General features: G+C 45.9%; 1 protein-coding gene across 2 annotated transcripts in view; it reads right to left on the reverse strand.

Annotated features, from left to right (window-relative positions):
* Positions 1–1,034: 1,034 nt before the first annotated feature.
* The window catches only part of LOC147634420 (Prefoldin chaperone subunit family protein), a 48,436-nt gene continuing 24,382 nt past the window's right edge, over positions 1,035–25,088 (reverse strand). The window contains exons 2-9 of one of the 2 annotated variants that reach the window (XM_086803490.1): positions 20,854–20,913; positions 20,564–20,731; positions 2,684–2,774; positions 2,158–2,570; positions 2,033–2,066; positions 1,761–1,924; positions 1,619–1,678; positions 1,035–1,521 (exon numbers count right to left, since the gene is read on the reverse strand). In XM_086803490.1, the coding sequence (XP_086659616.1) occupies positions 1,459–1,521; positions 1,619–1,678; positions 1,761–1,924; positions 2,033–2,066; positions 2,158–2,570; positions 2,684–2,774; positions 20,564–20,731; positions 20,854–20,913 (1,053 nt within the window). In that variant the 3' untranslated portion in view covers positions 1,035–1,458. Of the gene's footprint in view, positions 1,522–1,618; positions 1,679–1,760; positions 1,928–2,032; positions 2,067–2,157; positions 2,571–2,683; positions 2,775–20,563; positions 20,732–20,853; positions 20,914–25,088 lie in introns of both variants that reach the window. The other variant, XM_086803489.1, reaches the window with a different exon arrangement.

Genomic DNA, 25,088 nt, shown 5'->3' on the forward strand with positions numbered 1-25,088 from the left:
TTGCAATGTACACACCCCAAAATGAGTAGATAAAAGGGTGTACATACACACGGGAAAAAAACCTCCTAGTGAGGGAAAAAGTGCCCCGGCGGTCCCAAGTGTGTTCACACACATCACTACCATGTAATGCTACATTGGTAACTCTTGGTATGTGCTCAATTCTAGATGTAATGACAAACATAATTTCCATCAGAGTCGGGCCAAAAATAGCAACTCTCGTAAATTTTAGGAGTGTGGTCCTTTGTATTCCAAGATAATCACCCATTCCCAAAGCTTGTACTTTCCAAAAATTTAAACGTTTTGAAGTCCACCAAACCAATGCCTAGGCTGGTGACAATGGATGCCCTGCACAATGGGAGAAGAGCAGGGCAAGGGAAGTGGAGAATACATGGAGAAGGCACACGCGGGTGTGAGGGTTGCTGTGGAAGAGGGAAGCAAAGTGGAGGATGGAAGAGGTGGGGGGGTTTTGGTTTTGTGTTGAGGGGAGGCCCGGAAGCAGCGGTGCAGGAAGGAGAAAAGGTGGGAGCGGAGGTTGAAGGGTGGTGAAAAAGAAAAAAGAGAGATCGCCAGGGATAGACGCCCCCCACGATGGAAGGGGCAGGGCAGGGCAGGGCGGGGCGGGCACACACACACACAGGGCAAGGGGTACGAGGGCATGGGAGCTCTAGCTACTTCATATCAGAGTGTTGATTTAGTTTTTGCTACCCTTTGAACTTCGTCTCCTCCTCCATGAATTTTCTTCTTGGTTCTTTCCTTTGCCTTGATTTGTTCTTCAGTTCCTCCCTTAAAAGTTCCAGGATTAGAACTAGTCCAAACAAAAAACCCAGTTTTTCTTTTAGCAATGAAGAAATAATTTCAAAATGCCCAACAAAGACTCAAGATGGAGTCAGTGATAGGCCTTTGCCTCATGTACATTCTTCAAAGGAAGATTGGCAGAGCCAAAAAGCAATGATGGAAATCACTTTCAACACGACTGAGTGCAAAGCACATTTTTCAAAGATTCAAGGAAGCCAAAAAGTAATGATGGAAATCACTTTCAATACGGCTGAGTGCAAAGCAGCAGATATATTGATGTAGGCCAACTTAAAGGTGTCTTTAGAAGACACCCCTCTGGTGATGGATGAACTGCTATAAAGAAGGCCCACCGGGAGCCTCATTTACCCAGCTGGTGTTCTCAATAGATTCTATAACAAGCCTAAGAAGATCCATTCAAAGGCCTCGATATGAGTGCTGAAGTACACCAAGGAACTCAAGATTTTGATAGCACCTGCACTTTTGATCACATTTTTGGATCCACAATAGTGGATCAAGTCCAGCCTACGGCATATAAGGTCACTTTCCCTTCGGTGCATGCACACAATCATGCCATCGATATTATCAACACAAGCTAAGTACCAGGGTGGTCTTGTACTGTTCACTGCACAGTCCTGAAACAGAAGAACCCCTTGAAGGGCCATTTCACTTGTCTGTTTGCCTCATCTTGAATTTTGAAGTGGGCCGTTTCTGCATTTGCTTTGGGTCCTGTCAATAGCATGAAAATAACCCATTGATACCACGAAATAAGCCTTGAACAAGTAGTTGAGGAGGCTAATCTCTAATTAGCTATTAGTAAACCAACCTGAGGAAGCTCCATAGGAAGACTCGGTCCACTTCGCTCCAACACGGTACCAGTGAAGGCCTGCAAGACCGCAGCCAGTGGTAATCATCATTTACTAATGACCACATTCTTTGGGAAAAGAGGGACTTGTACGAGGACAAACCTTTTTGGCTCTCAAGATTTCTGTGCTCTTTGGCAAGCCAGTTTGTGATGTGGGCACCACTTTATTCGATGGCCTTGCTTTCGCCACGGACTGTTGAGCCTCCCGTCTCTCGGGAGGTAGCAAATTACTCTCTCTCCCCACCTCTGTTGTCCGATTTACACTCCCTGCTGGCAAAATACCCAAATTAGGTCGAGCGGATATAAGCTCTCTTTCCCATTCTTCTTGATTCATGCATTTGATGGGAGAAAGCCTGAAATGAAAAAACAGTGTACCTTCCTGTAAATTGCACCTTCTCCACTCTTCAAACTGCACACAAAACCTTCTTGTCAAAAAGGTCCACAGGAAGGACTACAGAGACTATTGGGTAGAAATATCTTCCATAGAGCAAGATCTCGACCTTTAGTAAGTCACCTGGACTCCGCAAACACGGACACCCATCTGAGATGCCTTTACGAGAGATCCCCAACCATTCTACTTGACCTTTATCTGTTTCTTGGGCCCTTGGAGCCAGCTCTTCTGCACTCACAGCTTCCTTTCTTACTCCTCCCTTATCCTCATCGGTTTCGCTCCTGATATTTGTTACAAACTGGTTTTGACTGTGTGGAAGCGGCAACTCTGTAGTATCCACACCCCACCTTGGGCTGTTATCCTCATCTCTCAGATCCATCTCTGCAGCAGCTTCAGCAGCTTCAAGTTCATCCAGGCGTGCCATTAGGAGTTCATGCTCCTTGTCTTCATTTTTTAATCCTGTCATACTTGGCTCAGTAGATCCCTCTTTGAACATTGGGACTGATCTTTCCACATGGTTCTCTGATGCAAATAAAGCAAACAAAAACTATCAACTCATGCATACATCCATTGACCTGGAAATATGTAGAACCTATCAATCATTTCATTCTTTTCAAAACTGTGCTAAGGCTTGCCTGGAGCTTTTGAGGGACCCGCTCCCAAGTTCAGTGCTGATCCTAAGAATGATGACTCCACAAATTCTTCTCTAATCTCTACGAAACCAGCCTGTCAAAATCAACAATGCACTTGCCTTGACAAAAATACAGAATCGGAGACATTGTACTGGAATGCCCAGTAAATATTGGAAGACAAAATCAAACACTTCAAAAAGTAAACAAAAACAAATGCCAAATATTTGGTGCACATCACGAAAGTACAACAAGAGACTCATCAGATAAGAGACAAAGCCAGATAAAGTGAGCACACTGCCAAACCATACTAGCAATGAAACGTGTTTCATATGTTTTGAAATGTAAGAAACATTCCGAAAATGTTTCAAACGTTTCACACCAGTTTTTTTCCATGCCTTTCTATTTTTAATGTTTTTTGGGGCCTCATCTATTAAAGCCCATCCTGTACACAAAAAAATGTATCTGCATCTCAGTTTGCATTGCATGGAAACTTCCCACAAATGCCCCCTTGAGCCTTGTGAACCCTATTTCTGACCCTCCGTCCAGACTCCAGAGTCGTCTAGATCGCCATCAAAGTAATCAAGTTTGCAAGCAGTAATATTGTTTACTTTCCACTTCTTTTTGCAATTCAGTGCTTTGTATTGTGTTGATCCAACTTCTGCTATTGTGTATTCTTGCAGCAAGTAGGTGCCTGCTAGAAATCTCTCTCTCTCTCTCTCTCTCTCTCTCTCTCTCTCTCTCTCTCTCATAGTTGTTGTTTCAGTTTCAGTTAGCTGTTTAGTTGTTTTAGCTTTTCTTACACAGACATTGTATCAGATCCACCAATTGTTGTAACCTTTTTGGTCTCATAGGTCATTTTGGCCTTTTGAGGACGTTAATATATCATTTCATTTCTCTCTCAACCGGTGGACTGAAGCGAAGGACTGAACGAAGCCATCATCTCTCTCTTTTGCTATCTCACATGGAGTGAAACGAAGCGTTGGGATTGGCTCTGTCTCAGCAGACTGAACGAAGGCCAAGGACTCTCTTTCTCTCTACACTGCCCACCTGCCCACCTGCGCTTCAACATGTAGCCTGCATGCCTCTGTCTACGCTGCCCACCTGCGCTGCCTGCTCTGTGCGCCTCTGGCTACTCTGTCTGTGCTGCCCACCTGTGCGCCTATGCCTGCTCTATCCTTAGGCGGTCGCCTATCTGTTGTGTGGCGCCCGTGTTTGCTCTGTGCGTAGGAGTTTGCAACTACCCTTGCTCAGGCCCCCAAGGTAGTAACTAGGGGTAAACATGTCTCAATCCCAGGAGGGAGAACAGGATGGTGAAACAATCTTTCACACCCCCACGAAGGCACCAAATGCCTACCGCAAAAGACCAAGGGAAGAGATCATGTCCCCTGGCTCACGAAGGCTTGCGAAGATGGCCCGACGAGATGAGGCACTCTATGAGGAGATACAGCAGCACATAAGGACAGAGATGAGCACCAGGCGACAGGAGCTTGAAAAGGAATAGACTGACCAGATGCATGCCCAAAGGAAAGTGATATACGAAACGCTGAAGGAAGAGATATATGCCCAATTGAAGGGAGAAATGCAAGCCCAAGTATGAGTTGAGATGGAATTAACCCAAGCCTTGATGCACACGGAAATGAAAAAAGAGATGCATAAATGGAAGGATGACATGATCCGGGAGATTGGCACAACAATTGCATCGTATGAAGGCACCTTGAAGACATGTATGGCTGACCGTGAAAAAGATATCACAGAAATGCAAGACACTTTGGAATCATGTAAGGCAAAAGTGGCTACAGGACCAATACTCCTTTGTATAGTTAGAGAGGGAATCATCATGTAGAAGTGACATGCACCTCTCTCTAAAGCGCCTTTGCTCTCGAGCAGCCACAAAGTTATGCACAACTTCATAAGCTAGCTTCGCCCAACACCACCACTCAAAGTCATGCATCACTTACAACCACCAAATCTTGGCTTTTCCATAGAAGTGAGAAGTCACCATCTCAACATGTTCTTGCTCAATACATGGAAAGACATGGAAGTATGCTTCCCAATTCCACATCCAATACACGAGACTCCAACAATTGACTTCTTCTTCATTGAATGCAAACTTAGCTTACTCAAATGACACCCTACCATCAAACCAAGTTTCCCAGTTGACTAGTGACCATATATGCAATGAAGTCTTCAATCTTCACAGGTCTCGGTAAGTTAGGATGCACAACTTCATATATCAAAGCCATTCTTGCTTCCTTGCGCTTGTTTGCATCCTTAATTATTCGCCTTTGCATATTACCATCATGTTGTCCCACAATCTTGGTGCCTTCAAAACCATGCACATGCTTTACCACGTGAAGCATTGCTAAAAGCAATGTCAAACTGTGCCACAAAGGCTAACACTTTGGAAGCATCATGCTCTCCATGAAAAACATCAAACTTTACGGACTTGTCACCTGCTTTAAATTCCTTGAGCTTTCTGGCATGAGGCTCAAGGTCCTCTCTTTTTCTTTTTCCCTTATCCAACGGGGCAGCCTTATCTGCATGGGCTCCATGGGCCATCATGGAAGTTTCATGAAGCACGGTGGCATGTGCTCCACGAACTTGAGAATCAGATGCATGTGACTTCCCTGCATAAGGCAATGTCTCTCCATGAGACAATTCAGTAGGCAAGGCTCTTCTAGTGGCAGACCTGTCACCCCTTCCATGGGATACATGTCTTGAATGCATGTGACCATCATGCCCTCCATGAGCACTAGCATACATATACCTGTCAGCCTTTGTGCCTTGTGGAGAAGATGCATGACGAGAGGTGACTCTCACCTCTTCCCTTTGCATAAATGACCTCAACCTTTGAGATGCGGGATCTCCATGCTTCAAGCGAGGTGGATATCTGAATTTCAGCTCTCCATCTTCCCCCTCTTTGATGTCACCTTTGCGGAGGAGGTAGGAAAGTGCCAACTCCCTTGGCTTCTTGCCCACTTCCCGTGCCATGGACTCAAAAGCCACATCTACCATTGCATCGGCTTTCCTTGCTTCAATGGCGCTTTGCGCATGGGGATCTTCATGCAAAAATTTCAGCTCTTGCGCTTGTGCCTACAAAAGCTTTCTCATATGCTCCAATTCAGCATCAGGCTCTTCTTCTTATATGACTCTCTTTCCTCGAGCCAGTTGTACCCTTGAATCACTATCATTTACCCTCTCAAGGGACTGGTGCCTTCCTTCTAAAGCATCAGAACCACGCGAGGCACTTGATGGGCCCCTCGAATTGGGCGCTTCCAAAGGGTTGCCTTGGTTGTCCATTGTGTTAAGTGTGCTAGAAGCGGGGTGGTTCGTTTCCCCACTAAAAAGAGGGAAATAACCGTGCTCTGATACCAATGAAACCGATCCCGTCAAGTGGGAATAGACTCTCACACGCATAGTAGCACAACTTAAATATCACAATTTGAATGGACAACTTAATAACAACTGAAAATTGAAATGAAATGAAATGTTGATCAATGGACACCAGCACCGGGGCCGGAACGGGCCGACCCCCCCCTCAATATATGATATATTATTGGGAGTATTCAAAAGATACAATGCTCCATGGGTTCAAAGAACCAGATTATGTCCATGTACAACTGAGATGAATACAGTACCAAACAAGAGACTCGAAGTAGACGTTCGAAGGAGAGCGACCCACTTGAGTGGTCAAGTCTCTACGGTCCTGTGCCTTCACTGAAATCCGCGGAGAGCGCCCCACTGGTGTTCCAGGACCACGCACAAATAGGCGCTCCCGTACTAACGCCTGGCTCTCCCAATCTCGGCACCCATGGACCGTGGTTCTCCAGAAGCTTGGACTACCCGGCACCAAACAGGTGTTAGCGGTAGAGAGTATCCCGTATTAGATTTACTTCAAAATCCTTTACTTAAATCTCAATCCACTTACTTGTAGTTCACTAATGGAAGACAAATACCCGAGGCGTCTAACTGCAGCCGTCTGGAGATCTGAGCGCAGCCGCCTGTTGAATGGGGAGGAGGCCTGGGCGTAGCCACCTGTGGAGGTCTGGGGGCGCAGCCGCCTGTGGAATAGGGCGTAGCCGCCTGAAGAGGAAGCAGCCGCCTGTGTAGAGAAAGCAGCCGCCTGTGGAGAGGAGCGCAACCACCAGCAAAGTGGGCAGCCGCATGTGTAAAGAGAAACGCAGCCTGCTGTGGAGAGCACAGCCGGCTATGGAAGGAGCGTGCAGCCGCCGTCTGAGGGAGGCGCAGCCGCCTGCTAGAGAGTGGAGAGGAAACCTGGCTGCAGCCGTCTGCTGGAGTGAGCGCGCAGCTGCCTAAGGGAGGCGCAACTACCTAAGGGAGGCGCAGCCGCCTAGAGAGTGGAGACGAAACCTGGCTACAGCCGCCTATGGAGGGGAGGGGAGCGCAACCTACTATGGAAAGCACAGCCGCCTGATGGAGAGGAAGCGCAGCCACCCGTACAGCCTGTGGAAGGGCAATGTAGCCCCACGCAGCCGCCTGTGTGTAGAAAGTGCAGCTGTCTGGAGAGGAGAGGCGCAGCACCCTGCAGAGTGGAGGTGCAGCCACCTGAGAGCAAACAGGGAAGAGATGATCGCCTCCTGTGTTCTCCAAGCGGGTGAGGTGGTCGCTCTTTTGTAGGTGTTGGAGAGAGAGCACACGACCACAGCTGGCCGGCTCCCCTAGCTTGCATGGGGGCAGCCAGTTTCAAGGTGGGGTGTGGGTAGGTGGCCATGCACCCACCCCCACACATAAAGGGTTAAGAGTGGGGTTTCCCTCCCCACCTTGGCCCATACGTGGGTGCCCACTCTTAAATGAATGTGAACTTACAACCTTATAAAAATAAAGGTTAGAAAAAAAGCTATTAAACAAACAAGTGCAATACACTTACCACCTGTTCACACGCAACAAAACTCGTCAGAAGATGGAGCAAACTTTACGACTCACTGGGGCAGGCGTCCCCGCTCAGTAAGTGGCACGTCAAACAGGCAAACACAAGAATACAAGTCATGCGAAAACAGTTCCAAACATGCAAAACATGAATGCATGTGCAAATAGTATCATGGGCATATCTCCCGTTCATGGAACAAGTACAAAACATCTGTCGGGCACAATGATGGCATGACAGAGAAACATAAATCCTGGTCTTCCTATGGAGTGACAGTCCCATAGGTAAGACACAGATCCAGGCACGAGCCTCCCTATGGAGTGACAGTCCCATAGGCAAGACACGGCACAAATACTGGCTCTTCCATGGCGTGACAATCCCATGGATAGAACACAGTCCAGGTCATACACGGGTGGCACCAATCTGGCTCTTCCATGGCGTGACAATCCCATGGATAGAACACAGTCCAGGTCATACACGGGTGGCACCAATCTGGCTCCCGTCCATACGACACCATCTTGCTAACACACGGGTGGCACCAGTCTGGCTCCCGTCCATGTTATGCAAAAATACTGGCCCCTGCACATGAGACACCGGTCTGCACTCAAGTGAACGAGACACAAATCTGGAGATGGACCAAATGGTCAGCCAATTGGTGACAGTTTGCACTATCCATTGAAGCCAAAAATTTGCAAGAGAACTAACTTACCCCCATTTGAATGCCTCAAGATGCCATGTGCTTGCCATAGCCTCTTTGTAGAGCTCCCATTTTAACACATATGGCTGTCATAGAACCCCTCACACATTATCTAAACAGAGCTCAGCCACCTGAGCAACATTTATCGATGCATGCCCCTCTACAGCAGTCAGTTGTGCAATTGCCTACATAGCAACCATCACATTCATTTCAGGCTGCTAAGGCAGAATCAATACAAGCAGCAAACCCATCTTTGGATTAGGCTTCTCTGCGTGAGTTATCACACACAACGCCAGTTCTTCCGCTTCCAACTGAGTTCTTGCACTCATTGCAACAGTTGCAAAGGGGTGCTTCAACCTGAGCAAGTTCTGGCCCTCCACAACCTCAACACTGTGAGGAGCAGCAACAGATTTTAGAATCTCTCATCCTCAACACCTTGGGCAAATGGCAGAGGTTGATGCTGCTCTGGCTGGCATATAAAATTAGAATCCCAGTGAGCTTTTGGCAGCATTTTGCAGCAGTGGCTTCATGCCTCTATCTGAAGCTTCACAGTTTCCACCTGAGTATCCTTTCGCAGCAGTGGTTCAGTTCGTAGTGATTCGGCACATTTCTCTACCCTTGTTCTACCGCCTATGTCTAGCGGACAGCCACAATCCCAGTTTCCTTTAAACACATTTGGCATTCCAACCTTTGTGAGCCCACGATTGCGGCACTTAAATTTCTCACCAAGAGCCATGAGGATGAAATGAAAGTGAAAGAACATCCTAACTTCTGGCATCCCGTAGTTACAGGTGCTCACTAATATGCCAACTGGTGGCACCCTATATTATAATCGGTACAAATTATTGTTTCTTGGCAGAAAAATCTATTCTGTGTATATGATTAAAAGAAAAAGACTACATGCCACGGAATTTTCACCTGGGGTATTCAAAGTTTTTTTTTTGAGGGAAAGATTCTATTTCTTGGTCATCAGGAGATGGTTGGAGCTTTGTGGGAAGAAGTCGTCTTTTGCACTCTATCTTCCCCTTGTATTTCTTTTAGTTTTGATGTAGTGTACTGGAGCTATGGAGTTGCGTGCCTTGGTTGCTAGTGGTCTTCATGAACAGTTGTCTGCCCTTGTGACTCAGCTAGACACATCCCTGCTGAAAAAGCTCCAGCCTCAACGAGCTGGCTGTGATTCCCTGTCATGTGCATGGCATGTACATGCTAATCTCTTTGCTAATTTCTGATAGGCAGCAGATAAACAGAGTAGCTAGGGCATAGCAGGGCACGGGGGAATCCCAAGAAGAGCATTCTGAGGAGGCAGGATCTGGCCGATAGGGGCATTGAAGGGCTTATTGGACTGGTCGGCAGTACGAAAATTATTATGTGTATTTTCTGCTGGCCGACAGCAACTACAGTGGAATCCCACAGCCTAAAATAGGCTCAGCCAAGATTCATTATATTTATTCAGTATGGGTCTTAGACTAGGGGATTTTGGAGTCCAAGATTACCTTTTGAAGGGGCAGCCTATGGCTAGTCAAATTGTAGTACCTTTTTATACTCTATGAATATACTGACATGCAGCTCTCTCTCTTTGGTGTTGCACGAGAACCAAGGGGAATGGCAGTCCTGTGCGTCGGATGCGGCTTGGGGCACACCAAGAAAGGCTTTCAGGAAACGGTTCCAAGGGAGGATGATCCTCCAAGGGGTGGAGTGAGAGTGCCGGACTCAATACTCAGGAAAAGAAGACCAAAGAAAGTGTTCAAGGATAGAGCATGAAGGGCTAGGTGACAGAGTGAAACAGATGCACAGATCTTCATCAGATTTGGAGACCGGTTAGGGTTTTCAGTGAAAAGGAGGTTTGGGAGTCCATGAGGAGACAAGGGGATGATGATAGGGTTAGAAGTTGGAATCCCATCATCAAGGGGGATGTCATGTGCATGACATGTACATGCTAATCCCTGAAGGGGAAACACATAAAGATCATATTTAGAACCAAATTCAAAAACTATTGCAGCTAGTTTTGGCAGGGAAGACTTTTGGATGGACCAAGAGGCTGTCGTCCAGGAGCTGGAGAGGGGATCTTGTGTCGACTGCAGCAAGGTGAATTGTTGTGTCCAGGACCTACCCGATAGAGCAGGTCGGCCAGTCCAAAGTGCCTCCAAAGCCTATAAAAGCACGCGATTGCCTCCCAGATGATCATCTCATTCCTCTTGGGGAATGTGGTCTTCGACTAGGATTAGGTAGGTGATTTTCCGCCTTTTGAAGGGTAGCCAAAGGCTAACCAAGTTGTACATCCTTTTTGTACTGTATGAATGTATTGAAACTCAGCTATCTCTCTCTTCTTGTATGCGTTTTGCATCAAGCTTGTTCTAGGATGCAGTTTATGTAAGCCCAGCGGGGTTTGCCGTGACAAACTCAACCACGTGTCCAAGAGATAGAGATATAGAGAGAGGGGAGAGAGATAAGGGAACAGGGATCTTGCACAGTACACCACATTGAGTGGGGAACAAGCCCCACTCCCTTTCAGGAATTTATTTAGGAATAATCCACGGGCACGGAGGCCAGGATCAATACAATCAATGAATACAAAACAAACAGATATGCGGATGTAGGATATCCAAGTTGATGTCGATGTCGAGGCACGAGACCTCTGATGCCAAGCACACTACGGGGATGACCCACAAGTATCTCTCACTGGGCTAGTACCAAATCTAATATCCAATCCGAATCCAATGAATCCAAATCCAAATCCTAGTCCAAGTCCAAGTCCAAGTCCAGATCCAGGTCCCAGTCCAAGTCCAAGTCCAAATCCAAATCCAAGTGAAGATCTAAGTCCAAGTTCCATGTTCATGTCCAAGCTTCACGCCCAAGCTATATGGGCGAACATGGCGAGGAGCCGGGAAGGAGGCGAAGCGAAGGGAAGGGAAGGCGGCGGTGATAGTAGCGGAGAGAGAGAGAGAGAGAGAGAGAGAGAGGGAGAGAGAGAGAGCGACTGTGGAGGCCCTTACCGGAAGGTGTACGCCGTACGGAGTCCACACTCTATCGCAGGCGAAAACCAAAAAAAAAAAAAAACGTTTATCGCAGACGAAACCCACCCAAAAAAAAAAAAAACGTACGGATCCCTGTACGGTACGGATTGGATCCGTACGTACGTTTTGATCCTACCTTGCATAGCTATGAATTTAGAAATTTCCACGGATCGGTGGAGATCATCCACTCCTGCAATTTCATGAAGAGCTACAAGGTGGGCAGCTTGGAGAAAGATGTGGTCTTTGGCTGATCAACCGGGGATTCAAAAGCTTGAAGATAGGGGTTCTTTTATGCTGGTTATATCAAGGAAAAACAAGAAACTAGAGAGGCATAAGTCAATGCATTTGGAAGTGGAAAATGTATGTGTTGGGACAGCAGCCATGGATGCTTCCACTAATGCATTTTCAGCCTATGATATGATGCCACAAGATCATGAGGACATGATCATTGAGGAGGTGAGGTCATCAGATGATAACTCATTTGTGGGTGACACATGTGATGATGCATCGAATGATCATGAATTGGGTGGCACTTGGAAAGTTTGTGAGAATGTATTGTATGACTTATTCTCGAGTTCAGATTTGAAGACATATGATTGGCCATTGTTTACTTATGGGGCATAGAGGATGTGGATCATGATGCATACGAAGGAGAACTTCTTCATGACGAAGGTGGTTATACATGTGTTGGTGATCATGCATATGTGGAGGGTACACATGTTGATCATGGTTGTGACATGGATCTTGGTCTTACAAGGGGAACTTATGCACATGATTCATGTGTTCACATTGTGTTGGATAAGGTTCATGCTCATGATGATGCCTTATACACACCTATTGTGTATGGCGACTTTCCAATTACTTGGGGGGTTGATGGATACCATGGTCGTTCTATGGAGAATGATATTGAGGTTGATCAACCTAAGGAGAGTATACTTGGCAACTATTGTACTATCATTCATCGTGATGATGAGGATGTCTATGATGATGCAAATGATGGTAGCCTTGATGATGAGGATGTTTACTGTGAGGATGCATACTCTGCTTTGTGGTGGAGATTCTTATGTATACATTACACATGCTACTCATGATTAGGATGAGATTTGTATTAGCACCGAGCATGTGATTTTGAGGATGACACGTATGCCCGTATGGATGTTAAGCTATGAGGCATGTGTCTTTGGATTTTGTGGATGCCGACATGATTCTATGGTATATGGAGCCGGGGCATTCGCTTTCGGATGTGTCATTTTACATTTGGGATGTATTGTGCATGATACGCCATGCATAGTAGCAACAGAACGGGAACGGGAACGGAACGAAAGCCCCATCAGGGGAACGGGAACGGGCCACAAGGGGAACGAGAACGAGGGGGAACGGTAAGGGGGAACGAGAGAGAGAGAGAGAGAGAGAGAGGGAAAAGTAAGTAGCCTTGCTGCCTTGCCTTGGAAAGTAGGAGTCAAAGTCTAAAGAGACTCGAGAGAGGAGCCCACTCATGACTCAGAGCTGTCAAGTACGCACGCCGCACAGGCCTAGGAAGTATGCGGGCAGGCGACAATAGGGTACGTCTTTCAAGGATATCCACAGGCGGCTCGCAACAACAAGTACACTTTTTCTCTTTTTCTTTCTTGGCCAAACATAAAAAACGTTCCCCAAAGGGGGAACGGCAGCCAAACGTTCCATGAAACCGTTCCCCCACGTTCCCCCACGTTCCCCTGGCCGTTCCCATGCCAAATCGTTCCCCCATGCACGTTCCACCCGGTTTAGGCATCTCAGCCTTGGGGGAACGCGTTCCACCGTTCCCAAGGGGTGGAAACGGCGTTCCCCTGCTACTATGACGCCATGACAAATGTTCATTGGATCTATGGAAGGATGGACAGATATGCTTTCCCTTTGATCCGGGTGTATGTATGGATGACGTATACCTTTGTTATCCATTTGATCCAAGAGGATACATGATTAGCCTCGCCACCGACCTTACTTGCATTCCATACTGGTATGGATTCGTACAGTCCGTACAGTACGGATCCGTACGTTTCGTACGACGTACCGATCAGGTGACGTGGACCATTTTTTTTGTCCAAATGGGTCACTTTTGCATGCGGTAGTGTTCTGTACCCTTTTTTTTTTCTCTTCGCCTCGTTTTTTGTGCTGTCATCGCGTATCCCATACCTGCACCGTACTATTGGCTGGCGGTTGCTACTGTCGTACCCGTACCGGCTGCAGCCTGCTGTCAGACACCATGCCCCAAGGTGCAGCCATGGCTCTGAGCTCGAGCTCTCTCTCTTTGCACCATGCCACTCCCCTTACGGCACACAGCATGGCCAATCCCCGTACTTACCATTATATGGGGATATCATGGAGTTCGCACAGCTAGGGGGAAGTCCTCCTACTCACGGATTTCAACGCTAAGACGGGAAGTCAGCAGGTCCCACTACTCGATTTAGACGACCCTATCAGACTACAAGAGCTGGACATCACTGACACAGGGCTGCAGCGATCATCACAGGACCGTGAGGAGATCACAGTGTATGGGAGATATTTCTTAGAGCTGGGAGCTGCACATGGTCTCGTTATCTATAACAGGATGTCCCAATGGCCCTCCTCCGGTGCCCTCACCTCCTTCCCTCACTCAAGAGGTACTAGCACCGTGGACTACCTTATGGGATCTCCGGCTTTGGCACACCTTCTCCCTGACTTCGCCATCCCGCCACCCCCTTTTGAAGCTGACCATACCTACCTCTCTTTCACTCTTACCTGCACACCACCTGTCCCTCCACCACCACCCCCCATCTCACATTACACTCAGGTGACCTTGTTTACTCCAACCACATCTACTGCGAACTCCAGAATGTGGAACCTACTATCCCCCTACCCACCCTCACATCACAACTCACCACCATACTCCACACATCCACCACCGCTTCTTTCATCTGCATGCGGCGGTCTACCGCCAAGCCACCTTGCGGTTCCATGCCCCAGAACTGTTGGTATGATGATGAATGCCTGGGCCACACGCTCCCGTCTTAAGCATGAGGTACGGATTGGGTAAATCATGATAAATTGAGACGGAGGAGCATTACATATGCCGCTGCCCAGTATACTATGAGATCCGCGGGAGGTTTCACTGTCTATTTCATGAGGGATTTGGTCCACTCTCCAAGATCATTGACTTCCAGGACCAGCGTTGCCAAGGCCTCTTCCTGCTTGAGCTCCGCAAACACAGGGACACCTTCTTGAGAGAGCTTCGGCCCCAGCCACCCCGCCCCCTCCCTCGCCAGCCAACCATCACCAGTTTCTTCCGGACCCAGGAGGTGGAGGACACCGACATAGTGGATCTTGTGGACCCTCCACGAGCTGCTCTAGACCACCTCGCCCGAGAGTAGTTACCTTGGACCAAGCCTCTACACTCCAGCGTGCCCAACACCCTCGGTCCCCCCGTCGGCCACCACCTCATCAGCTCCAAATCCAGGACCTGCTCCACCGCCATCAAGCTACCTTTCCACGTGACATAGCTGAGGGAGACCCCATGCTTGATATTTTGGAGAGTGGTATACCATCTACTCGGAGTTGATGTTGCTCTCATGTTTCTGTGTTCTTAGTATTCCATGATGAGTTTCCATGGACAGTTTTGTATCACCCCAATGAGATATGTTTATTTTTTCTTTCTGTTTTAATTTCCATTCCATGATGAGATATGCCATGGACATTATTGTATCACTTTGGTCTCATAGGCCCATTGGGTCTTTAGTAGACGCTTAATACATCTTTCTTTCTTCCTCTCTCTCTCCCCCCTCTCCCCCCTCTCCTCTCTCCCGTCTCTCTCTCTCTCTCTCACATCACACACACACACACACATTTCTTAGTATTCCATGATGAGTTTACATGGACAGTTTTGTATCACCCCAGTGAGATAGCTATGTTTATTTTTTCTTTCTGTTTAATTTTCCATTCCATGATGAGATATGCCATGGACATTATTGTATCACTTTGGTCTCATAGGCCCATTGGGTCTTTAGTAGACGCTTAATACATCTTTCTTTCTTCCTCTCTCTCTCCCCCCTCTCCCCCCTCTCCTCTCTCCCGTCTCTCTCTCTCTCTCTCACATGACACACACACACACACACACATTTCTTCTCTCTCTCTCTCTCTCTCTCTCTCTCTCTCTCTCTCTCTCTCTCTGGGGGGACGACAGACACAGATTACTACATTTTTTCAGAGATCCATCCCACTCCCAGCCCCTACACAGTAGGGAATTAGAGAGCAGAGACACTCAGAGCCCACAGGAGACAGAGGACACCTGGCTTTCGGACACCACGCCTATACTAGAGAGAGATGACAGAGATCAAAGCTCAGTTTCACAGAGAGGGTGCAGAGCGACTGGCTCACTTCAGAGCAGACCGAGGCATGTTCTTCAGGGAGCTGTGGACACCCCCTTCATTGATGTATACCATTTTATACCCCAAGTATGGTACAGGATGGAGCTAGCTAGGTTGCATATCATGATTGTATACTCCATGCATATAGCTTTGCATTCGCCTAGTAGTAGAGCTCCAACCCCTCCCGCACTCATTGTACTTATTGCACACCCAGATTCAGCTTTTTAGTTCAGTACTTTTTCATTTTGTTGGGATGACAGAGGATAGCCCACACAGGTACACTGATTTGTCTCATAGGCCAAGTTCGGTCTTTTGGAAGACGTTAATAAAATCTTTCTCTCTCTCTCTCTCTCTCTCTCTCTCTCTCTCTCTCTCTCTCTCTCTCTTAACCTTTAATTAAACTAATTCCATCCTTAATTAAATTAATTTTAATACCCTTAATTAAACTAGTTATCCCCAATTTAAATCCCCCTAAATTAAACCCAAGTTTTTTTACAATTTTCCTCAATTTCATGATTCAATTTCAAAAATTCAGCCCCTTGAACACCCCTAATTTAATCCCCAATTTAAATCCCCCTAATTTAAACCCATTTTTAAAAAAGATTCCGTCAATTTCATGATTCATTTTAAAAAATTCAACCCCTTGAACATCCCTAATTTAATCCCCAATTTAAATCCCTCTAATTTAAACCCATTTTTAAAAAAGATTCCGTCAATTTCATGATTCATTTTAAAAAAATCAACCCCTTGAACATCCCTAATTTAATCCCCAATTTCAATCCCTCTAATTCTATTTAATTTCCCCAATTTTTATTCTCCCTATTTTCGGAAATTCAGCCCCACTAATGTCGCCACATGTCAAAAGATGGAGCGGCAAGGGAATTGGTGGGTACCCAAGTATTCCACAGGAGATAGCTGATGCTGTTATAAGGGAGAACCCCAAGGAGTTTCCACATGGCAGAGAGATTTGTAGCACTATCGTTGATGACGATGTGTTGTTGGATCCTTTGCCTACAGATGTAGCACCTAGCAAGAAAAGGGCTAGGGTTTATGAGGATGAGGAAGTGTCTGCTTCTTCTGCACCTATTGAGCAGCCTTCTAGGCAACGCATTATTGATTCCTCCTTGCACTCCATGTCATGGATCAAGGAGAGACAACGTAGGGCAGAGATTGAGATAGAGCGCACTCCCATTGAGTGCAATATCTCTTTCAATGTGCTATGCACGGACCAGTGGAAGAGGATGATTACTGTTGTTATAGCTGTATGCAATGTGGATGGGTGGACAGGTTTAGAGTACAACAAGATGAGGACCACCATGTTGGAGGAAGAGAAGGAGAGAATTGAGACTTCTCACCAACCTATCAAAGAAGGTTGAAGAAGTTTGGTTGCACCATTATTTCAGATGGTTGAAGTGACACGAGGCGGCGCCACATAATAAATATCTTGGTCTCTTCATGTCTTGGCACCTATTTTTGTATTCAGTTAATGCAGGCAAGACATGGGAGCAAATCACAGCTGATTTTATCTACCACCACATTCGTCAAGCTATTGTGGACGTGGGGATAGAGAATGTGATGCAAGTGGTAACAGACAATGCCTCTAACTGCAAGAGGATGGGTGAGCTAATTGAGGAGGAGTTTCCAAGCATTGTGTGGACTCCTTGTACTGCACACTCCTTGGATCTTCTTATGGAGGATATTAGGATCTTGAGTTGGATGAAGCCCGTTATCGAAGATGTGACACGCATAGCTTCTTTCTTTAGAAAGAAGCACCAGGCATTGGTTATTTTTCGCTCCCATAGTGCAAAAGATATCATACAACCTTCCAAGACCAAATTCGCTTATATGTATTTGGTCTTGGAGCATTTGTATGATGTTCAAGATGCTCTTTGCCGATCAATGGGGTTGATGCACCTTGGAGGCAAATGCATAATGCAAATCATGAAGTTACGAGGGCCATCCAAAGAAAGGTACTAGATGAGGAGTTCTGGATAGAAGCACATAGCATCACTATAGTGTTGAAACCCCTCTTTATTCTCTTGTGTGTAACAGATATGGAGAGATCTACCATGGGAATACTCTATCATCTTTTCCACAAGATGAAGAGAGAGCTTGCAACATGCACATTCATCTCCAGAGCCAGGTGAACACTAAATATTGAATTGTAAATTACAATGTCTATTTAATATTTAGTGTTCATAAATTACTATTCGTAACATGTACTTATGGTTGTTGACATTGACAGGGTGGATAAGATTATGCGCCTTGTAGAGAGGAGATGGGATTGGATGCATCGTCCAATTCATGGTATGGCAGCACTATTGCATCCTCTCTACAAGAGTGCAAATCTTTTCACGGACACCGCACTTCTATCCATGAGAGATCAGTACATGAGTCATGTACTACGGATAAGCAACAGGTACACATTGATCGAGAGATGATAGGATACTCCAATAACCTTGGAGAATTCTATAGTCACGGCGTTTCTATCCTGCTAGAGGTGTGTAAGACGCCTCTTAATTGGTGGGAGACACATGGATACCATCAGCCTCAACTAAAATCCCTTGCACTTTGGCTATTATCCCAGGTAATAATACAAAATACATATCGATAAAAAATTCGGCTTTGGAATGTAGGGAACAAGTGCCAGACTTTAAGATTTGTTATAAGTAAGACTTAAGTAAGTACTAAGTACTGAGTACTTACTACTAAGTTACTAATATCAACATATTTAAATCTTCGTGGATTTAAGGATTGTTTCTCTGGAGCCTATGAGAGAAACTGGAGTTCCTACTCTCTTATCCACATGAAGATCTGAAACCGCTTGAGCACGACGCAACTAGAGAGGTTGGTGTTTTGCAGAGCCAACCTTCGACTAGTTCAGAATCTTCGGAAGATGGATAGACCAAAACAGATATAAAAAAATTATGACATCCACTTCAAAGTTCATAGTAAGTTTAAAGTGCTTAGTGATTAGTCCTAATAACTACTAGTGAATACATGCTCCATAGGTTGATGTTGAGGAGTTCGAGCGTCGCAGCCAGCAACATGCCGAGGAGAGTGACATAGTACGTGATGTGCAAGAGGAGATATACAAACAACTTCACAGCGGAGATATACAGACAACTTCGCAGATAGCTCGAGGTCATTGATAGACGAGTCACTCGAGCTTGGTCTCGAGCTCTCACGACCAGTTTCCTCACTTCTTCAGCTCAACAAAGTCGTCCTTCCATCTCTAGAGACACCATGGTGTATACTCGTGGTGCACATTCCAAAGGGAGAGCCGCCAGAGCGATCAGTAGAGGTGGTCCAGAGCACCAGATGCAAAGTCTTCCAGAGGAGATACCTGGGATCTCTACCGTTGTTGAGGAGATATCGGGTACTGATGTACCAGCCACTATATGATTCTGATGGGAATCTCCTCACAGGGGAGTGGGAGCCACTAGATGATTCTGATGGGAATCTCCTCACGGGGGAGTGGGAGCCACTATATGATTCTGATGGGACTCTCCTCACAAATGGGGACTACTCATCATCCTCATCTTCAAGCTTGGATGATGATGAGTGAGAACCGGCCATATTGTATACTTTGTAGTATGTACTAGGATTTCAGCTTCAGCAGGACTTCGTGTTGTATGCAGCGCAGCTCATTTGACATTTATATAGCATACATGTTTGCATTTCAATTGTTTTTTGTGCATCTTTGTGTACCAATGTTGCTAAATTATGAATGATTTATAATGTGTTTTTTGTATATACACATTATTTTAAATAAGTGAACGTACTTAAAGTTCTCATCCCAATGCGTACTTTACCCGTACCGTACCTAAAGTACTCAACCACTATGCCACCGACGATGGTTCTGGACATTGGCCATTTGATCCAAGGGATTTTAGAGCCATTGTCTTGAGAAATATGCGAGCTGGGATTCCATTTGACTCAAACAATTGTATGCTTATTTTCATCTTCAGCAGTACATTCCTATCTTTTCCATTTGATCCTAACGGCTGCGTGACTCATGTGGGGTTGGGCGGATCTTCATTTGAGTGTTTCATTTTTTCTTTGGGACCCCGGTGGCTCTATGTGGTCATATGACTCATGGATCGATTTTTGGCTTTTGTGTATCGCTTCTTGTATACGTTGTGTGCATGATCACCTTCGATTTCGTCCTTGAAATCATTGTAGGAGGGGATGGTTTGTGATGAAGAGATTTTAGGGTACACATGCACATGGGTATGGGCCTAGGCACTTTGGGCTTAGGGATATTTACACATTTGACATATGGGGGCCTTGGACTATAAAAGGCATAGGGTTTGTGGCTATTAGACCTTTTTGACATGATATAGTTACCCTTTTTTTTGGAGCTCCGAACTCTTGGCTATGGCGGCACTCCCTTGAGTGCATGTGAACGCTCCATTATGAGTGTGTGTGGTACTCCACTTGAGTGCAATCTCTCTCTCTCCTCTACCCCTCTCTTGCAAACTAGCATGCCCTCCTATTGAGAGTCAAGTTGGCTTCTGCTATTGGTGATCAACTGAGGCCTCTTTCACAGTTCTGCAGCCAATTCAGCTTGCCAGTGACAGGTCCGATGCCTTGGTTCAAGTTGCATGGCAACCTGGTATGAAGGCCAAGGCAGACACAGCATTTGCAAGGTTCTTTAACAGGAACACCGTCTCAATTAATGCAGCCAGACCCGCCACGTACAAAGAGGAGGCAGAGTATAATGTAGATATTGGTCTATCTTATGTGCCACCCCCCTATGATGCCATACCAGAGAGGCTGCGTTCTAAATTTAAATCAAAGGTTAATAGCATTGATCTGGCTCCAGGAAAACAAGCAAGACCCAAGAACACTTCAACTCACACAAACAGAAAACAGGTCCTACGAACCAACAGCTTGGACACTTACAGCAGCTTCAGCAAGAGTTTCGCTAAAGAATCGAGACTCCACATCAAGATCCACCAGTTGCGATTTCACACCAGCAATTTGGGAGTTCAAAAACTTGCCACGTCTGTCTAAAATTTCCAGTGTTTGCTTTGCAGAGCATTCAGCATAGTAGCCCTCTCCTAAAAGGACCTGTACAAAATCATTTCAGATCTCACTTTACTTTGCCTGGCCAAAAATCTTAATAGGTCCTTTTGAGAAACCAAAATTTATCCTACACAGAGAAAATAGATAAAACTCAATTGAGTCGGTACCAGAAATTCATTTGTGTGCACCAATCGTCCCAGAAAAAATGCTGCCTTTCCAAAAGGAACCTGCCAACATACAAGAAAAAAGGTCAAGAAGCATAATTGAGCTGATCAGATTAAAAGGAGAAGCCATATGCAGCATCAAGCAAATTGTTTGCTCACTTGATTGCAGCTATAGACTACCTCTCAGTGCTAGGTTTTTTGTTATGTACCTAGTGCTAATCCTCAGGAGCAGTGGCCTAATCCAATAGGGTTAGGGGAGCCCTGCATGTCGAAGGACTAGCATGGATCTATGGGAGTCGGGCCTTAGCCCCTAGTTCAAAGGTGGTTCGAAGCATACAACCTACGGTTGGGAGGTGAGCTAGCTTGCACCTCCCTCAAGGGGTTCGTACTAACCACTCATGTTTTGCATTTAAGAGATCCGTGGGGTTGTCACACTTTGTAACTATTTGGCCTTCCTAGCACTCTTTGGAACCCTTGCCCGAACACTGGACAAGTAGAAGAAGGCATGGGGACATGGACCATAAGGTTTGTACATGGAAAAGCACTAGTTTTGGTCAAAAAGCAGAGAAAAGCAAAAAGTCAAACTGAGTTGACCACGAGCCAAGAGCACCACTGGCAAGAGGAGATTGAGCCGGACCAAAAAACAAAAAGCAACTCTAGGGCCAAAAAGCAAGGCCCTAAAGCCAAAAAAGCAAAGCACAAGAACTTTAATGAAAGTTTGCCTTCTTTGAATAAGTATTTTATTATGAAAAGCAAAAGAGGAAAGCAAAGTGAAAAAGGCAAAGCAAAAGCATGGATAAGCTTCTGGCAAAAAGCAGGGCTCCCCTCTAATATAAAACTAGCATGAGCCTCTCTTGAGCCTCAACTTGAAGAGTAACCTCTCCATCATCATCATCAAGGCAAGGCCATCATCGTTGAAGCGTTGAGCCTATCACCACCAACCTAGCGTGGAGTTTAATCTCATAGCCGTCTTTTGCTCAAGAACGCCGTTGCCGACCCCTGCCTGTGCCCAACGCTGCCACCTACCGCTGCCTGGCCTCTGCCGATTGAATTGCACCTGCCACTTGACTACATGCCATACGCCGCATGGCTGCCGTACAGTGCCGCTTGCCTGGTTGCCTTATACTAGCGCCACCTGCGACTGGACCATCACCCAGCCACCGCTAGCCAGCACCACCTATTGTGGCCACCTGCTGCTGCCGCCAAAACAGAACCGCCACCGCCAGCCATCTAGCCACCTGCACCTATTCTGTTGCCACCAGCAGCAGCCTGATCTGCCATACAAACTGCCCAACACTGTACTGCTGCCGCCAACTGGGTATTCTTCGCCGGCCGACTACTGTGCTGTCAGCTCTGACTGCCACGTGGACCAACCGTGATTCATACGCCTTTGTTTGGTCTCTTGTGGACCGTTTTCTATTCCAGATTGGGCACTAAATCTTCAGCTGGACATCATATTCTTCGTCATCTACACATATCTCGTGTACGTCATGTACAAGATTGGGGTTCGTTGGATTTGGATTTGGACTTGGATCTGGTACTAGCCCCGTGAGAGATTCTTGTGGGTCATCCCCATGGTGTGCTCAGCATCAGGATCTCATGCCTCAACATCGACATCGACTCCGACTTGGGTTTCTACATCAGTATATATGTTTGATTTTGTATTCATTGATGTATTGATCCTGGCTTGCGAGCCCGTGGATTGTTCCTAAATAAATTCCTGAAAGGGAGCCGGGCCTCTTCCCCGCTCAGTGTGTGTGTCCTAGGGAAAGTTCCCTAAACCCTTCTCTCTCTCCCTCTCTATCTTCTCTCTTTATCTTTCTATCTCTTGGATACGTGGTGGAATCTGTCAAGGCACGCCCCACTGGGCTTACACACTTGGTATCAAAGCAGCCTAAATGCGAAAGGTATCACGATGCACGGGAGAAGGTCTCAATTAGCTTTTCCGTTTTGCTTTCCATGGATTCACAAGAACTAGGTATTCTCTATGCTTTTGCGCTAAGGTTGATTTGATGCATACTCGTTGAAGGCATCGGGTTATGTGGACAGTGAGGAATTCTATATCATGCCACTTGATGGGTGTGATGTTTTGTTGGGTATGCCATGGTGCCATAGAGTACATGTGGTGGTGGATATGTACAACAGGAAGATTACTTTGACTCATAGAGGGAAAGAACACATTTTGGATGTAAAGCTTAAAGGGGAATTCTATATCATGCCACTTGATGGGTGTGATGTTTTGTTGGGTATGCCATGGTGCCATAGAGTACATGTGGTGGTGGATATGTACAACAGGAAGATTACTTTGACTCATAGAGGGAAAGAACACATTTTGGATGTAAAGCTTATAGGGGAATCTGTTCCTATTGTATAGGCTTCGGCCATTTCATCAGTAATAAAAAAGCATCTTTCCGCATACTTGGTTTTTATTAAGGATGCAAAAGATGATGAATCTCAATCTAATTTGTCTATGTTAGATAAAGACAGGACCAATTTCCTACGTGAGTACCAAGATTGCTTTTCCGAGTCATTGCCAAGAGAACTTCCTCCAGAAAGGCCAGAAGATCATGCTATTGATCTTATTCCGGGGAGTATCCCACCAAATAGACCGCCGTACCGTGTTAGTGCAACCCAACAAGAGGAAATTATGATCCAGGTACAGGAGTTGTTGAAAAAGGGGTTGATTCAGCCAAGCTCATCACCCTTTTGCTCACTTGTGCTCTTAGTGCAAAAGAAAGATGGTTCTTAGCGCATGTGTATAGATTACAAGGCGCTAAACAAGAACACCATCAAGAATCGATTCCCTATTCTAAGGATCGATGACATATTGGACCGCTTACAAGGCTCCACAGTCTTTAGTCGGATAGACTTGAAAAGCGGGTATCATCAGATACGCATTAGACCTGAGGATGTGCATAAGACAGCATTTCCGACCACCTTTGGACTATATGAGTTCTTAGTCATGCCCTTTGGCTTGACAAATGCTCCCGCCACCTTTAACAGGTGATGGATAGGATTTTCTGGCCTCATAGGACATTTGTGGGCACATTCTTTGATGACATAATTGTGCATTCACGCTCAGAGGAGGAGCATAGGGAGCATTTGACCACAGTGTTTGAAGAACTCTGGAAGCATAGGTTGGTCATAAATGGCAAGAAGCGTGAGTTCTTCTTGGAAGAAATACACTTCTTGGGACACATCGTGTCTAAAGATAGAGTCCGTATGGATCCTTCGAAAGTAGAAGCAATTCTCAATTGGCCAGATTTGAGAACCTTTTATGATTTACGCAGCTTTTTGGGATTGTGTTTCTATTACAAGCGGTACATACACGGTATTTTGCTGAGATTGCTTCGCCCCTTCATGCTTTGACAAAGAAGGGAACTCCATTTCGATGGGCTGATCGAGAAATTGCAACCTTTAAGAAGCTTAAAGAAAAGCTTACTTCGGATCCCGTATTGGTACTACTAGATCTCCAAAAGGCTTTTGTTGTCCAGTGTGATGCATGTGGGAATAGCATTGGGGCAGTTCTCATGCAGGAAGGACATGTGATAGCCTATGAGAGTCGTATATTACAGAATGCCATGAAGCATTTACAAGTCTATGAGAAAGAGATGTTGGATATAATTCATGCTCTTTCTACATGGAAACACTATTTACTTGGGGCTGATTTCACTGTGTAGACAGATCATCAGACCTTGCGTTATTTCCTCACGCAAACTAAGCTTTCTAAGAAGCATATGAGATGGGCCAACTTTTTGCCTATGTTCCACTTCCAGATCGTACACGTGAAGGCAAAAAGAATGTTGTGGCAGATTCTTTGTCACGCTAGCCATAGGTCTTAGCAATTTCACTTGCTTATCATCATGAGCTTGATGAGATGAAAGAGCAGTATACGCAGGATGAGGATTTTGGCAGGGTCTATGATCAGATGTCTGAGGGTCAGCGGCATGATCATTATACTCTCAGGGATGACTTCTTGTTGATGTATGGTAGACTGTGTGTTACCAGGTAATTACGGCTCAAGGTTACGATTGAAATTCATGCTCCACCGTATGCAAGTCATAGGGGCATTGAGACCACGGTAAAGGCAGTTGAGGCTTTCTTTTATTGGCCGACCTTGAGAAGGGATGTTGATACTTTTGTTAGGCAATGCATCATATGTCAGAAGGTGAAGTTTGACCGTCAAAAGACACCAGGGTTTCTTCAGCCTTTACCTATTCCAAATGGACCATGGGAGA

This window comes from Cibotium barometz, chromosome 10 (assembly GCF_041138505.1).
Source record: "Cibotium barometz isolate CiBa-2024 chromosome 10, ASM4113850v1, whole genome shotgun sequence".
Taxonomy (NCBI): Eukaryota; Viridiplantae; Streptophyta; class Polypodiopsida; order Cyatheales; family Cibotiaceae; genus Cibotium; species Cibotium barometz.